Below are 17,587 nucleotides of genomic sequence, written 5' to 3' on the forward strand. Positions count from 1 at the left end.
CGTGAACAGCTATCTCTCACGTAGACCACTACTCGCACTTGATTGATGGCCTCTTATGTGGGAATGCGCAGATAAATATTTGTGTCTACCTTCGGTTCCACCGCTGTGTGATTTTTCAGTCGTTAGCGGCGTTTCTGGTGTCTTGACTACTCTCCTGTGTCCGTGTTTGCATTTCCTATTTTTATAAAGCGCCCCTAGCAGCCTCTGAAAATGCAAAAACAAAAACGAGCGCGTTATTCTCTCTTGGCGTTTCTTGTGTTTTAGTGCACTTCGTGATGCCAGCACAGTGATTCACGTGACATCATCAGGGTACATACTCTCGACTGGTACTTATACGAGAAGTAACACCTGTGAATTGTCTCCCATACTGCTTTGCTGTGAAGCCGCCCACCCGCTCTTGCTTCTCTCGCAAGACTAATGTGCGCGATTAACTGATTTCGCTCCGTTTTGTGCGTTTGCGACCGCGCATGCTGAGATAACAGACTGTAGCCGACAAGCGCGAAATAATGATTGGTTCAACGCTTAGCGCTGACATTGTACGCGTGCTTTATGAAGAAATAAGTGGTGAGGAGATGTCCCCTGTAAGAAGGGTATTGAAGGCGAGAACGAAACCAATTGAAAAGGCGCCGGATTATATGATTCTTCCAACGGACGCACTCTTTACAGCGGAGACGATGCAGATTTCCAGAAAAAAGGCGAGCCCGCTTCGACAGTTTTTTGTATATTTTTTATTGCGTTAGCAATTGTATGGACACTCAGGGCAGGTTTTCACCGTCGCCGTCATGTTCTGTATAAACTCTAAATCGATAACATAGCTCCGCGCATTGTATGTTCTACCCGCGAGTAAAAGCTCCCGAGCGTTGGCAAGGAACATGGCTAAAGGAGAGATGAAACAAGCTGGCCATCTCCGTCACATGGAATAACATCAACCCGCGTGCGAGGCCTGGCGTCAATTGCTCCTCAAGCAGAAGGAAACGCCCCGCCCGTCATTTGCTGGGCGAAGGAGCAGAAAGGGATGTCTGGGGAGAGGGACTGCGTAACTCGAGCAGCAACTGTGAACTTTGACTATAAGGGCGCGGTCGAGAGCGCTGGCACGCGCGCTCTTTTGGCAGACATCCCCCAGCGAACGGCTCGTATGCCTTCTACGCGCTGTGATCGTTGTGAGCGATGTGATCTCACTACGCCCTCGGACCACTGATACGACAAACTGACCGAAAACCGCTTCTCTCCCGGGAGCGGCCGTATTGCCATACACCAGCGTTTTGTAGAGTTAAGTGAGATCGGAACAAAAAGAGTTAGCTGCTAGCCCCCGTTCATGTAACATTACGGCGCGTACTTATCGCATTCACTGCTTCGCCCCCCCCCCCCCTCGCGCCGCCGCCGGTCCGCTGAACCCCGCGCCCTTCACGCGCCGCCGCCGGTGATTTTGGGCCCGGCGCACATGTCTAGTTTTGCACGTGTCGGTTGCGGCGCGCGTTGAATTTTGCATGATCGTGCATGCAGGTGGCATAATTTGGAGTCATGCCTGGGAAATGTAACTTCCATAGCGCTTGGCTCAGCAACGATGATTATAAGCGTTGGATTGCGCCGGATACATCTGACCCCCAGCGTGCAAAATGCACATTGTGCAAGAAGACCTTCTACATCGCTTCTATGGGCGAATCTGCTCTCAAGAGCCACGCAAAAAGTACAAAGCACTGTGGAATTATGAAAATGGAAGCTGGAAACTCGATGCAGACCTACCTGACAGCAAGCACAAGCGAGCGGCCCACAAGGTCGGCTCCATTCCAAGCGACCGATCTAAGCAGCGCCTGCAAGTCGCACGAGGTGGTTACCGATGCGGAAATTCTGTGGACAATGAAAGTGACTACCTCCCACTACTCGTACAGATCGTTGGCTCAAACTGGCGACTTGTTCAAGCGGATGTTTTCTGACAGCGAGGTGGCCAAATCATTTTCTTGCGGCGAGAAAAAATGCGCGTATGCTGCGTGCCATGGACTTAGGCCATTTTAAATGCGAAGCATTTCTTAGCGAACCTCAAGCACTTTGGCCCTTTCTATCTACGTATCTATCTATCTATCTAACCGCCTACGTCTGGGCGCTCTCCTTGTCGTCTCCATAACTTGTATTATACCAAAACTGGCATGGCAGGGGATCAGTGTATGACGAACACGATTCACTGGTCATGGCATGAATAACGCAAAATACCTGTCGCGTACGTCATGAAACCCTTTCTCTCAGTCACGTGTGGCACATACCCGTAAACCAAAGAATGTTATGCGGGTATGTGCCACAGGTAATACAGAGTCTCAACCAACACAGTAACCACAAACACACAGATTGACACGCAAGGAAAGTGATAATAACAATAATTATTGGGATTTTATGTCCGAAAACCACGATATGATATGAGAGACGCCGTAGCGAAGGGCTCCGGAAACTTTGACCATCGGGTATTCTTTAGTGTGTACCGAGATGCACAGAACACGGGCGTCAAGCATTTTGCCTCCAACGAAATGCCGGGATCGAACCCGCGACCTTCGGATCAGCAACCGAGCACCTTAACCGCTACACCACCGCGGCGGACGCAAGGAAAGTGAGGAAACTGAAGACAGAACACCCATGGAAGACCCTCAACTACCGTCCACTCGTCCACGTGGTCCGCAACGTGGACCACGTGGATTACACAAAAACCGGCGTGAATGCTTCCTCAGTGATTCCACTCTTGCGCCAACTGCGCCAAAGTGCGCCAAATTGGATTTACTGCGCCATTCTGATAATATCGACGAAAATTGCGCCAAACTGCGCCAGAGTCTCGGGTTTGGGGGCGTCCATCACCAGCAATCGTACCGCCGGCGCGTCAAAGCACGTGCAGCTTGAGCTTGGGGTCGTCAATGTTACAACCACGGACCAAGAATTATTCCGCTGAATTCACAGCGCTGGCCCGTGCGCATCGAGTAAGCCATGACGCTATGCACGGTGCCAACTCAGCTTTTGCTCTGTAAGTTGGCTCCACGGCAAAACGCGCTCTCCGCAGAGGCTCGTGACGTCTAGTCCAATCGGCAGCGTGAAAGTGTGGCGGGGATTCATCGGCGGACGTCGTCTGTTCCACAAACGCTGCTGATAGCTCGTTTCAAGCGTCGTACGGCACGTAATGAAGACAATGTTCAGTAAGAACTACACGCATTCCGCTCAAATGTCTGTCACTCCTGTTTTTGTAGTCAAATCTGGGATCGCTAATAATAGATATATATGGAAATATATCGAATTTTCCGTGCTTCGCGTCTGTGGAAGAGCATGTCAACGGTGTGAACGCGGTAATACTTTTCCTCAAATATACTTTATCCATAGACCTTCGTCCACCAGAGCTTTTTCGTAATTCCTTCCACCAGCACATCCGGGTTTGTAATCGCTCTGCGGTAAAGACCCCCTAAAAGGGCCTGCCCTTTCGAGCTCATGAGTGCTAGGGTCCCAATTGGAATTCGTCGCTTGCTTTTTAAAAAAATGTGATCTCATTAATACAAATTAATTGTATTGTTATACGAAGTAGGGCTAGCAGCTAACCCTTTTGGACCTGATCTCGCGTTACTCAACAAAACGCTGTTTTAGGGGAATACGGCCGCTACAGGAACCGAAGCGGTTTTCGTGCTGTCAATTCTCTGAACGCGAAGTTAGCGTTGAGAGCACAGCAACTTTACGAGCCATCTCTTGATGCTTCGAGATAGCGCGCGCGCCAGCCACTGCGCCCTTCGAGGGACGCAGTCACCCCCCCCCCCCCCCACCACTCCCCTGGCGCCCCTTCATGCTCCTTACACGTGCCTTCATGCTCCTTACAAAAGACGGGCGGGGCGTTTCCTCTTTCTTTGATAAGAAATCGACGGCAGGCCCGCACGCGAGATGTTATCGCATGCGCTCTCCGTGCGACGGAGACGGCCGATTCGTTTAATCTCCGCTTCGGCCGCGTTTGTCGTCAGCGCTCGCGAGCTTTTACCCGCGGGTAGAATGCACGGGGTGATGTTACCATATAGTTATTACTTTAAACGGAATATGACGGCAACGGCGACGGCAAAAACCCGTCGAGAGTGTCCATTTATATGTGCTACTAGAATAAGAGGAAAAAATTGAGCCATATTCTACTCTGCGAAGTGGATGATCAGCGAAGCTGTGTGGCGCACGGCACAAAGGTGACATGGTGGAGGACAGTTTGGTATCGACCGTCAGCGGCGTCAGGCGATTGATGCAAAAAATAATATCACGTGATGACGTCATCACATGACATCGTCGCTTTGCAGTGCTTCCGTTATCAGTGCGCCGATCATGGAGGCAGTGCGAAACCATAAGAGGTGCAGAAAGCTTCCAGAGAGGGAGGTGGGGGATCAATACATCAATCGAGAAAAAAAAACAGCACCTGGCTTTCGCCTTGGAGTTGTCTTAGGGGAATGCATTAGGGACAGTGCGACTCTTTAGCATTCAGGCACTTATGTACGTCACAGTGTTTTGCCTACCACGTCTCCTGGTAACCAGGGCTTGCCTCCCTTCATCGGAAGGGGTGCCCTCTTAAAGCGGCTATATATATATATATATATATATATATATATATATATATATATATATATATATATATAGTTAAAAAAATCAAGCACGTAGGAAAAATTGATCAGTAAAGGACTGACGTTTCGGCCGCGGGACCGGCCGGTCCCGCGGCCGAGACATCCGTCCTTTACTGAACAATTTTTCCTACGTGCTTGATTTTTTTTGAACTTTTACTTCCGGGTCCTTCCTTAGCACTTCATTGTTTATATATATATATATATATATATATATATATATATATATATATATATATATGCTATAGATTAAGCGTTAAGATATGTGTTTATGATGATAGTGAAGTGAAGCCAGCTGTTTCTAGAACTGAAGAAATGATTTACATGTAATATCCCGATTGTATTTCGGGCATTTATTCAACGTGTCAATCCAATCAGGCGTTAAATGAGATTATTTTGGGAATGATTTTTCAAACTCGGGATGTAAAGGCTTAAAGATATGTGAGCTCAAAGTACGTAACGTTAGTTGACTCACTGGATTCAGAACCTCAGGCACGACAATGGTATATTTTATTTTCACTACCACTTGCCTAATACGGTAGGCAAAATACATGCGTCTTTGCAATTACAGCAGACTTGTGATGCAGAACTAAAAGAATGAAAATTGAGTGGCAAACTAAACAGACCGAGGTGAACCATTACTGATTCACGAGCAGGTAGCTTCACGGCTTCACGCTCAGGCGCCCCGTAAAACAGTATGCTATGCCAAGATGCTCTGCCGAACAGGGTGGTGACCCGTAGTTTCAGGAGGCACTGCCCGTGGTGTTCAGTGTCTCAGTGAATCGTATTCAGCAGTACGACGATACCTGTTTTGTTCTGTTTTGCGGTCACCCTGTCAACCAAACATTCGCGATTAATTCATTATTGCAGAGTATAATTTGCAGAGTAAAATTGCAGAGTATAATTTCCCCGCACAAAGCACTACTGCCAAAAAAAAAATAACTCCAGCACTTGTCAAATGGGTGCCGCAGTGCAACCGTCGAACTGCCAAGGGGGGCCGGGCCCCTCCTGCTGATAACCACATAGATGTATTTATAGAGTGTTATTTCATAAAGTACAATTTTATTGACGCAGTATTCTGTTTATTGTGGTTAATCCAGAATGCTCAACTGCATGATCCCTTATTTTTGCATTATCGAGGGAAATATGGAGTTCTGTTGAGATGATTTTTTTTCCATGAGATTTGCAATGAACGGAAATATTTCCAGCTCTTCACAAGAGCCCCATAATAATTATTCAAGTGCTTGAACTTTATTGCAATTTGCTTCTCCTGTGCACTCCAGGATGTAAAATTAGCTGCTCCAGAGTGCTCCCAGATGCAAAATTACCTGCTCCAAAGTGCTCCAAGATGGAAATTTTTGCTGCTCCAAAGTGCTCCAAAATGAAAATTTTGCTGCTCCAAAAATTGCTCCAAATCAGAAGTCCTCGGTAGTATGACTGGCTTCCTACATCAAGTCTGCTGAGAGAACCGGGCCTCTCATCATTACCGGTGACTTCAACATTGATTTATCAAGAACCAACAACGCTTGGTCCTTATACTGCGTGAAAGACCGATTGGATATGGAGAGGGCATCAAAAGACCTCGTTGCCACGTCCACGACAGGAGGCATCATAGATAATTTCATCGTAAGAGGCATCCAGGATTTCCACCAGCTCCACTATACCTCGCACTTCACAACACTTACACTCCTCATAGCCGCGATCACGAACGGATCCGATAAACAAGTCCGGTCCAGCTGCTGGTGCTCACTGGTCACAGTGATGATGACCTTGCTCAAGAACTGTCAAGAACCCCTTCAACACATACACACGTGTTCGTGAAACGTGCGCGCGCTCTCCGTCTTAACGGACAAATGTAAGCATAACAACTGTAACTGTGACTGTAACTTCCCAACGGGCAACCAATAACTTTGGGACGTCTATCGGACCACTTTACTGGACATTACGTACATCCGGCGGATGCACGACAAATACCGTGGGACGTTCAACGGGACGTCCGCAGGACTATATGGCGCAAAGGAATTGAACATCTCGAGTTAATCCCACCGGGCGTCAAAACCGGATATTCGGACGTGCTTGGACGTATGCAAATTCAGTAAAAATCTTACCCGACGTCCAGAAAACGTCCGTGGAATGACCCATATTCTGGACACAGTGAGGCTTTTATTCATTATCACGTGCAGAGCTGGACTTTCTGTGTATTTTTGGCACCTTCAGGATATCATATCCTGAAGGTGCCCAAAAATCCACAGAAAGTACAGCTCTGGACGTGATAATGACCAAAAGCCTCACTATATCCAGCGGGGCACCAATGGGCTCATTGTAAATACAGCTCAAAAATCGAGACGCAGACAATAAAAGTAAGGACACAAACAAGCGCTTCTTTGTGTCCTTACTTTTCTTCTACACAGCACTTATATCCAATTTCCATGTAGAATTCACATCGGTTTACTACTGAACAAATAATAAATCTGAACATGCAGAGGATGAACACGTACTTCATAAATGACGTTTAGTGTATGGCGCACAAATAATCATGCTTATCAGAAACAATAAATTATCCAATGATCTTGTAAAAGCGGCTTTATTAATGAATAAAGCGCACCGAATGTGGCACAAAATACGACAGAAGGTGACCGCACAAGGTGAAGCTGATTGACGCAGCAGCAACATAAATTCAAGTTCTGCATGAATGCACTCCAGGTCCCGTCAAAGAAACTGCGCTGGCTTTCACACAAGCTGGCGTGGTCTCGGGCCTCATGTCTTGTACAAACAGCGGTGAAGAAAAGCTGCATACAAGAAGAAGCAAGTAAGCTAGGTATAATTTACAACAAATAATTGAGCATCAAGCCATTCTAAAGACAGATTTCCAATTATAGATGTGCACAAATGCTGTCATGTATTTATTAACGACAATCATAACTACTCACAAAGCGAGGCACCTGTTGTAGAATCGTTGCACTATTTGTCAGCGACAGGCCGGCATGGTTGTAAGCAAGCAAGCAAGCAAGCAAACACTCGCTCGCACGCATACACCCACCCACACACGAGCTGTAACCCGCAGAAGAACAAGATGACCGACCTGGAATAGGGCGAGTAAGTCTGGCTTACGATTCGCAACGGCTCGTCCTCCGTATATAGTTTCGCGTTCGACCAAGATTCAACCACCAGCAAAGAACTGTCAAAAGTTCTAGCAGTAATGACGAAAAGTCAGGCACACTTAATTTCACTTACCGAAAGAAGTAGGCTATCCGAATAGCTGCTTGCTAGCTGCAACGAAGGTGGCGAGCAGATCAGGCCATTGTTGTAACGGACCGTCGGCGAAAACACACAGTAGAGCTTGTTTCACGAATCACTGATGGAAAATATGCGGCAAATGGCATGAGCACAGTTACTTCATGCCAGATAACAGCCAGTGAACCGTACAGAAAAGCTGGCACGCTACACAAAATGCGAAACGATGACAGCCGAGCTGCTGCCAACGCAAAACGACGCGACGACGCCAACGGCGCCTCCGCAGTCGCCGGTGCACAGCACGATCGCGAAGGACACGTTTCAACATGAGTGCCGCCGAAGCTGATTGCACGGTGCGCCGCATGGTGCGCCGGGTGCGCTGCGTGCGTGCCTGCGTTTTGCCGGTTTTACTACTGTTGTCAGTCGCTGCTGTGCGAGCGTGCTGTTAGAGGCATCGTTGTGAAACAAATTATTTTGGGGGTATGGTTGTCTGCGTCATTTGTTTGAGTAAAACCGACGGTAACCGCTCTTTTGACATGCCGTTTTTGTATATTGGCCCTTCTCGAGAAAACATTCGAAGAATCATTGAGATAGTCGTTGTGCACTCGTACTTTCAGACAAAATGTCTGAAAAATGTCTCGAACTAGGCGTTATGAACTTCTTTGGCAAAATAGACTCTGGGTATGCCGTAGCTGTTGAAAATGCTAATAAAGAGTATGCAAGCACATTTGAGGGGCGAATTAATGCTATATTTAAAAAATGCATATATTTTTGGTCTTCTCGTAAACTAAGACGGTTTTTAGAGGTTTGGTGTTTCGTGGGAAGAAACTGCAGTCACGTTTACGTGTGTGGGTCACCCATTCACCTTTCTCCTAAGCACGTAAATAATCGCGAGAAATGCCACGAATGCAATGCATACATGCTCGCACAATTATCCATGAATTATTTCCTCAATCACATATTTTCCGAAAGATAAAAATTAGCGGCGGTTTCTATATGTTGCAAAATCAGTTTCACGGATTGTCAGATGAACTAGCGTGTAGCGGTTTGCATCCAAACAGCTTTGAAATGTCCGCACGGCCATCTCCTGTCGACGTCCTCTTGATATCCACGCCTGGATTATTGAAAACGTCCACGTGCTATATATATATTCTTGGACGTCTGTCGGAAGACCTTTTTTGGACATCCAAAACGCGACGTCCGCTGCACGCCCCGTGAACCGCCGTTCTGGGACGCGGACGTTAGGCTGTTCTTCGGACGTCGTCAGGATATTCGTTGTCCATTGGGTTACGTGCAGTGCGCTTGCACGTGCCACTCGGCTGTGTATACATCTAGAGCAACTTTCTTGAATGAAGCTTAGTTGCCAGTAACGCCTGTCCTGTGCATCTGTGTTCCTTCTTCGCCCTGTTCAGATTCACGCTATCCAGTATTGAAGAATATAAGCACTACATATCAGCTTACCGCGTCTGGTGTTGGTAACACCCATGTTGCTGTTACCATCGTTACGCAACTATAAACAACTGGTTATATAATATATATGCGACTCTTCATCATATGAGCATGTGCATACCACTTTCATATTTTTCTAGCGTCATCCCGTAACGTTTCGCTCAATGTAAAAAATTACGCCACAGTCACCATAACGCGCATGCTTCGCATAACATTGTTTCCCACGGTACGTGGGATCTGCCAAATTTTTCTTGTCGTGCTTGCAAGACGAGGTACAGAAGTCCGAATATTACGTCGTGCTTTTTGACGAGTCAATGAACGACCTCCTGCAAGAAAAGCAAATGGACCTGCATGTGCGGTATTGGGGCTCCTCACACAAGGTGATCACTAAGTACTACACCTCCGCTTTCATGGGGCACTCCACAGCAGACGATATGCAGGAGGTACTTCTGTAGGCTTTGGAGCCTTTGCCACTTGGCAAGATTCTTGAGATCTCTATGGACGGGCCGAATGTGAACCTAAAGTTTTTCAGGAACATGCAAGCTCATTTTCAGGAAAACCATGAGGTCCAATGTGTCGACTTGGGGACGTGTGGCCTCCATACTGTCCATATTGCCTACAAAGCGGGCATTGCAGCCTCTAAGTGGGGCATCGACATTCTACTGTCAAGCATGAGTGCACTCTTCCACGACTCGCCTGCACGAAGGGACGATTTTTCAACCGTGACTAACCGGAACAAATTTTCTCTGCCGTTTGTGTCCCATCGATGGGTGCAAAACACAATTGTGATTGAGAGAGCTTTGCTTCTTTTGAATGATATGAAGAAATATGTGGAGTCCACAAGAAGCAAGCAGGTGAGCTTACCGAAGTGTGCATCCTTTGAAAATGTGAATAGCTTTTGTCGCGACTCCTTGACACTGGCAAAACTGAACTTCGCCCTCTGTGTCGCATCAATTATTCAGCCATTCTTGAAAGACTTTCAGTCCGACAAACCCATGATCTTCTTTCTTGGAAGAGACCTTAAAAGTATTGTGCGGAGGCTCCTTTCAAAATTCATGAAAGCCTCAGTGTTGTCGTCATTGGGAGGAGTTGGTGGTCTGCTGAGGGTGGAGGTTGATAACCCCATTAGCCACGCTCCACTTGAAAAAGTGGGTATTGGTCCCCAGTGTGAACAAGCACGGAAGGATTCAAAAGCTAGTGCAAAGGATGCATTTCAATTCATAATGGAGTGCGAACACTTTTTGGCAGCTGTGACCAAGAAAATACTGGAACGAAGTCCCCTGAAGTCATCTTTGGTTAGAAACCTGTCCTCTCTAGACCCACGGCTGATGTGCTCAAAGCCGGATCAGTGCCTGGTGGGCCTAAGGAAGGTGCTAGGCACCTTGACCATGGCAGGAAGACTGAGCGACAGCCGGCGGGAAAGTGTACTTGCAGAGTACACCGAAATACTGGAAGAGTTCAAGCATGAGCTTGGCCTCTTTGAGAGGAGCAGGCTGGATGAGTTTTTTCGCGAACTCTTGAGCTTCCATCCCTCCTACAAAGAGCTATGGAAAACAGTCAAGCTCCGTCTTGTTCCTAGCCATGGACAAGAAAGTGTTGAACGGGGGTTTAGTGTCAACCGCCTAATCTCCGTAGAGAACTTGAAGGGCTAGTCGTGTATTTCACAGCGTGTCATATGTGACTCAGTGGAGAGGGCATTTTAAATGTCGCCATAACAAAAGAGCTCAGATTGGCTGTGTCCGCAGCGAGGCAGCACTGTGGTGCACACTTAGAATCAAAAAAGAGAAAAGGGCCAAGAAAATGCTAATCAAACAAAAAGGCGCTTGATTATGGAGGAACTTGAATGTATGCAGCTGAAGAGGAAGAAAGTGGAAGCAGTTGTTGCTGATTTGATAACCTCTGCTGATGGCTTTGCCGAAAAGGCAGAAGCTACCGGGGACATCAGACATGTAGTGAAATCCAGCAGCCTGCGAAGACTGCAAAAGTTAAGACCGATGAACTTGACAGCATTAAGACACAAATAGAAAAGAAAAACTGAAAGGCCTGCCCTGAGCCTCAGAGCTTCTAATGTAGTGAAACTGTGCAATAAATGAAGTGAACATCATTTGTGTTGTGCAATAAAATTTACCGTTAACTACAATCGTGTTCCTTATATTTTTTGGAAGGTCCTTTAAAAGTCCTCTTGGAAACCTGTACGAACCCTCGTAGCAAATATGCACGTTTTGTTGGCGCATGCTTTGCTAAAGGCGCGTTTACACTAGAACGACTGGAGGCAGACAAAGACGGTCGGCCGACGATGTCGCCGACCGCCTGTCATTTGACAGTGGGCATACTGCGCACCCCTCTGACGTCTTTTCTAGCTTCCATATTTACAGCGCGAGACGACGCCCCAGAGAAGAAGGCACACAAGACACACGGAGCGCTGTGTGTGTCGCGTGGGCCTTCTTCTCTGGGGTGTCGTCTCGCGCTGTAAATATGGAAGTCTGCTTCGCTTCCGGTTTGTTTATCAGCACCCTCGGTCCGCGACGCAGCGGGCGTTGCTCCGCGTACGCCGACAGGGACAGTGTGGTAGAGGAGGAGCTGAAAAAGCGGGAACGAGCTGAGCAGGTGGTCAATTTGTTTCGCGCAAGTCCCGTCGTCCTCCATTGTGACTAGAGAATCGACCGACGGAAGGCTGGGAGCAATCAGCCGACTGTTGGCGTCGTTGCGCTGTCAATGGGACGACAAGACGCTCCCGGCGACAGTCGGCAGACCGACAACTTTCTGTGGCAATGAAGGCAAAGCTACGGGGGCGGATCTAACTGCTCTGTGTTACTGCGCCAAAGTAGTCCCCGATCAACGTGTTTCGGTTTCGGCGTGACACATGCGTATTTGCTGCAGTTCATTTCTTCGCATGTGCTCCTTGGTTGATTGCGTTGAACCACGAGTACCGAGCGTGCAGGCATATTGGCGTTTCGTTCCCTACGCTTAATTTGTCTGTGCCATTCTGTGTCGTCCATGAAATGACGTGAATATTTTCAGCGCTGCAGTTTTTAGGGCATGCACTGATATGTAAACTCATCTAGAGCTGAAAACTGACGCGTGTAGCGTGCTTACATAACGCGGGCGCGGTATACCGAAGAGTAGCTCGCACATCCTGCGGCGCGAAGTGAAATTCAGTTTGGATCGCGTTGAGTTACGCCGGCATCAGAAGGCATCGGTGGCCCACTGCCCACGCGCTCCGCGGCTCGGCAAACGTATAGCGGCGACCTCGCGCCGCTGCAGAACCCACGAATCCAGTGCTCAATCCCAACCGCTGCCCGTTTCCGTCTCCTTCATTAAAACCGTACGGGTATGCGGTCATTTCTCACGATACTGCATGGCGCCAGTTATGTACGCCTCAGGATAGCAATCGTATGTTGCACGTTGTTACGGTTGCTTACTTAGAACAGGAAGGCGTGTAAACCCCTGCACATCTGTAAAATGTCATGCTTTCTGAACATCTACACAATTAGCGCTGGTTCTAATGTTCAAAAATAAATTGTCACCTACCATTTCGCCAGCAATAATTGGTTCCTGACATCGTAAAGCACATTTCATTAGCTAACTTTCTCCAACGCGAACATTCTGAGCCATACTCAGCCTGGTAATTACACCATCCCTCTTCCCTACACATTACAATTTCGATTTTCGTGGCTGTGGCCGGTATTCACACACACTATTCCTGAACCAGCAAGAGGACCCTTTGAACACACAAGGCTACCACGGCCTGTTGCAGACAGTTTTAAATCGGGACACGGCGAGTATTTGTCAGGAGGAATAAATTGTGCCACGTGAAAAATTGCAGCAGCTAAAACAAGGTGTTTCGTTATATATTTCCTGCATAATCAGCTGACTAAAATCTAAAAGTCGCTAAAGTAGTAATGCACACACACACGCACACCAGTCACAGGAATAAACCTTTAATACTGTGTCCCCTTCTTTCAAGCGAACTTAATCTATCAAAGCCAGACAGCCGTGTATTTTCAATGAAGCATTTATGACTCCGTGAGCACTTATATGAAGTACCTGACTACAATGTACAGTAAAAACTTCATGAAGACGCGCACATTACTGCGCGTATTCCCTTAAGACCTCGTCATTTGGCCCTGTAAAAACGCACTTGAAAAAGCATTTGTGCTCAACGTGCCCATTTACTTAAGCAATTAACATGTGCAATCGAAGAGACAAACGAAACATGAGCAAGTAGATACTAATTATTATTCACGTAGGTAGTGTAACTGATGGTGGTATTTTTTTGCCAGATGAGCGAAACAGTCACAAATGATGAGACAGTGAATTTCTGGAATTCACTTCCATCTCGCAGCACTTGAGCTATAATTCATACAGTCTTGTCAGTTCATCCACCCGTAACAGCTATTTGGAATGGCTGTTTACAGTCTCTTGGGTTGTAATCAAAATTTTGCTACCGGTTCTTTCGGGTGAAACAAGATATGTGATGCATCACTAAGCACTGCTTGCACTCCTCAGCTGCCGCTTTATGTGTGAAGTACAAGTGCCACCCACAACTTACAATCAAAAGACTAATTCACAGGCTGAAAACAAACATGCTAAATGATTGCTTGGTGCTGCATGCAACCAGAATCACGTAAGCGGAGAGTGCACATCGTCACTTGTTAGTCGCCGTTTGTGGTGTCTTGACTTCCTTCCTGTGTCCTTGTTTGCACGCCCTGTTTTTTAGAATGACAGAGCATACTTCCAAGCTGTTGGGCATCAAAAAGAAATACATAGCATCTTGCACACAATCAGCATCGCATGAGCAAGCGCACACCGGGTTCATCAGAGTTCCTTTATACCACTCAATTCACTGTCACTACTGTCACTGCAACTGCTGGAGTCAGATCCCAGAGTAATTATGATGCTGTCGAGCGTGCTTTCGATTGCACCATCCTGATCCCAGGCCTCCTCTTCAAGATGCACCCCATGAGCGCAGTCGCGCGCCCAGTTTTCTGGAGTCACAAGGGCAATGGCTTCGTCCAGAAGTTCTTCGACTCCAGCAAGAGTGAACGACCTGTTGTTGGCTGCACTATACCCCTTGACCTGGCTCCATACCATTTCAATAGGTTTGAATTCACAATGGTAAGGAGGAAGCCGAACAATGTCATGACCAGCAACCTTGGCTAGGGCATTAATCCGGTATCCAGAAAAACGGTGCTTGTTTTGGTTAACCAGCTGAATGAGCTCGGGCTTCAACTGGTCATTAGACCACGGGATGTTTTTTTGAGTCAACCAAGACTGAATCTCGGCCTTGCGCGACGACGTCGAGGGCAACTTTTCGAGCTGAACACTATGGTATGGAGCATTGTCCATGACAGTTGCGCTCCATGGCTCAATGTTTGGTTAAAGTTGTTCTTTGAACCATCTCTCAAAGCGTGGGCCATCCATTTCACTGTGGTAGTCACTGGTAATACTCTTTTTCGCCCGGAAAACGAGAGATGTCCCGTCCACGAAGCCGTTTTCGTTTCCAGCATGGAAGGACAATGAGCCGACCACCTTTGCCGCTCGGTGTGCGAAGCCCAGTTGTGAGACCCTTGCGGAAGGCGTCCTCACGTGACGACACAGTGGCGTCCTCCCACACCTTTTCTTTGGTGTGCCCAGCATTCACCCAAGTCTCGTCAAGGTAGTAGTATATAGCCCTGCGAAAGCGAGAGAAAAATGTGCCAGGTTTTCTGTTCAGTACTTGTCTCTCATAAAACTTATATAGGTTGCCCCACATAAAACTAGCGTTTTTTTTCTTTCTGGATAAAAAATGTATGCACAGCCTATTTGAAACAGTACTAAGAAATGAGCAAAGACCAAGCCCGGCTTGACCCGAGCCCGACACCTCAAACAGGGGCCCGACCCCAAGCCCGGAACTTCAGACCCGAACCCGGCCCGGGCCCGGGTTTTCGGGTAGGCCCTAGCCCGTGCAGTGCACTACTGAGTGCATCTCTTAAGTAGTGTCTTCGAATGGTGGTGAAACGGCAGGAGAACAAGAGAAAAGTACCTAGCCTAAGCTTACCAAACATTTACATGGGTAATAGGTATTCGCTTGCATATTCAAACCAGAAGACAGCAACAGTTGTATGCGTTCGAAAGTGTCCTGTGTGTATGCTTTTCGTTCCGTGCTTTTTTTGCGCTGGTTAACTTGATAGCATGCAGGTTATCGCACAGAGACTCTCCCATTATAATTCCTGCATGACCTTTATAACTCGATTCCTATATAATCAACATTGAATAGTGACTGGACGTCTTTTGCGCGGCCGCACGCAGACTGCCCGACGTGCTACAACCTTGTGCAAGATGCGGTCAACGAGCACCGCGACAAAGTGTCCGAGCTGGCGCGCCTGTTGGACAACATCGAGAAGAATCCTCAGATTGTCAAGAGCGTCGACTTCGAGGAGAAGCTCGAGCAAGTGATGACCATCGTGAACGGCCTCTGGAAGGACGCCAAGCAGGCATCTGGTGAGCTTTTTTCACGCGCTCAATCATGAGCCACCAATTTCGGCGGTGGCCCTAAATGCATATTGTGATCAAACTCATTAACTTCTCTTTCGTTAAGTGCAGTGCTTATCCTTAGTGAGGCGCCTTTCGTAACAATATGTCCGATGACTCGAATGAGTAGCACCCGCTCCTATGAATGCTTTGTGCATGATAGATTTAAAAGCATTCCCTTAGTCCAAAGCCCTTTACTATACGGTGTATAGTGTACTTAACGGGTACCGAAAGCTGATAATAATATTCTTATTGATAATAAACAGCGTAGCGCAAAATCCAGCCCCACGGAACGTGGAAGTTGCTGCTGCCTGTGAAGTATGTTCAAAAAGGTGAGAGCGTATGCCGACCAGGCGTGGTTATTTGACGGGACACAACTGTTATAGGTTACTTCAGCAGCACTCGCTGCTGGGCTACTCAGTTCCTGCTTAACGAACAAACGAACAACCGCAAGAGAGCGCACAGCAAGGAAGGGGGGGGGGGGGAGAGCAAGGAGCGCGCTTTGCTTGTACTACCTTCCGCCATCGCCACCCGATGGATACTCGCCACGCTGGTCTAGTGGTTATGGCGCTCGTCTGCTGACCCGAAGTTCGCGGGATTCGCTGACAGAGTTCGCTGACCCGAAGTTCGCGGCCGCAGCGACAGCATTTCGATGAGGCGAAATGCTAGAGGCCCGTGTACTTAGGTTGAGGTGCACGTTAAAGAACACCAGGTGGTCAATATTTCCGGAGCCCTCCACTACAGCATCCCTCATCATCATAGCGTGGTTTTGTGACGTAAAACCCCTATAATTATTATATATTCTTGTTTCGCGCTAATTATAGTTTTGCGGTTGTTCGATATGCTACTCCCCTCCTTCGAAGCCTAAATGACTGGCCATGCACAGATATAGAAGTTGGCAGAATTCCACAATTCTGGCATATTCTCTAGAACTCACTGTTTCTTGCTGTCAGGCACCGGTGAGAGCCTGGCCGAGCGATTGGACGAGCTGCTGCGGCGCATCAAGAAGGTTCAGGATATCGCTGGAAAGATCGGCCTCGAGATCGCTCTCGCCGAGAACATCGTGGAGGGCGCCGAGCGCAACATGACCAGCGCCGAGGCGGTCGTCGAGCGCATCAAGTCCACCCTGATGCAGGCCCAGAAGTACCTCGAGGACGAGGCACAGAACGCGCTCAAGAGGGCGCTCGAACGATCCGACCGATACGGACAGCAGTCCGAGATGATGTCGCAGATCGCGCGCGACGCTCGACAGCTGGCCGACAGGTAACCCTTCTCTGTTCTTTCGCACTTACTTACGGGAACTTCCGGTGGCTCAGTCTGGACGAGTGTACAAACTGCTTGAGAACAGCACAGGACTTGCCTACTGCGCTCCGCTATAGTTTTGCAGCTGGCGTGTACCGGCAATGTATGGATGAGAGTGCTTTGATCGTCTCTCCTCGCCTTTGCATGCATATGAGGCAGCAGCACGCTTAAGGCTCAGTCGTCACCTGTAGGTAACCTTCTTGCGAGGAATTATAAGGGTTGCAGATATATCCTTTTGGTTCATCCATCTGCCAATGTTATCTGCTTTCTTGTGTGAAGGTTTTTTTCCTCTTTCGTTTATGTCAACATCAGTTTTCTGTCTCAAGCTGAATACTGGATTGGAGGTGGCCAAGGATAGAAGCAGAGATGCGTGTGCGTAAATAATGATACAGTAGTAATCACCTTGAATATTAACGCGTAATTGTGGCCTTTAATTTTTGTTAAGTTACATTCTGGACAAACCACCTCGTGAACAACTTCTC

General features: G+C 47.8%; 1 protein-coding gene across 3 annotated transcripts in view; it reads left to right on the forward strand.

The window, feature by feature from the left end:
* The window catches only part of LOC119389207 (laminin subunit gamma-1), a 234,219-nt gene that overhangs the window by 145,564 nt on the left and 71,068 nt on the right, over positions 1 to 17,587 (forward strand). For all 3 annotated transcript variants that reach the window (XM_037656412.1, XM_037656427.1, XM_037656434.1), the window contains 2 exons: positions 15,582 to 15,773; positions 16,757 to 17,066. In XM_037656412.1, the coding sequence (XP_037512340.1) occupies positions 15,582 to 15,773; positions 16,757 to 17,066 (502 nt within the window). The remainder of the gene's footprint in view (positions 1 to 15,581; positions 15,774 to 16,756; positions 17,067 to 17,587) is intronic.

This window comes from Rhipicephalus sanguineus, chromosome 1, assembly GCF_013339695.2.
Source record: "Rhipicephalus sanguineus isolate Rsan-2018 chromosome 1, BIME_Rsan_1.4, whole genome shotgun sequence".
NCBI classification, from domain to species: Eukaryota; Metazoa; Arthropoda; class Arachnida; order Ixodida; family Ixodidae; genus Rhipicephalus; species Rhipicephalus sanguineus.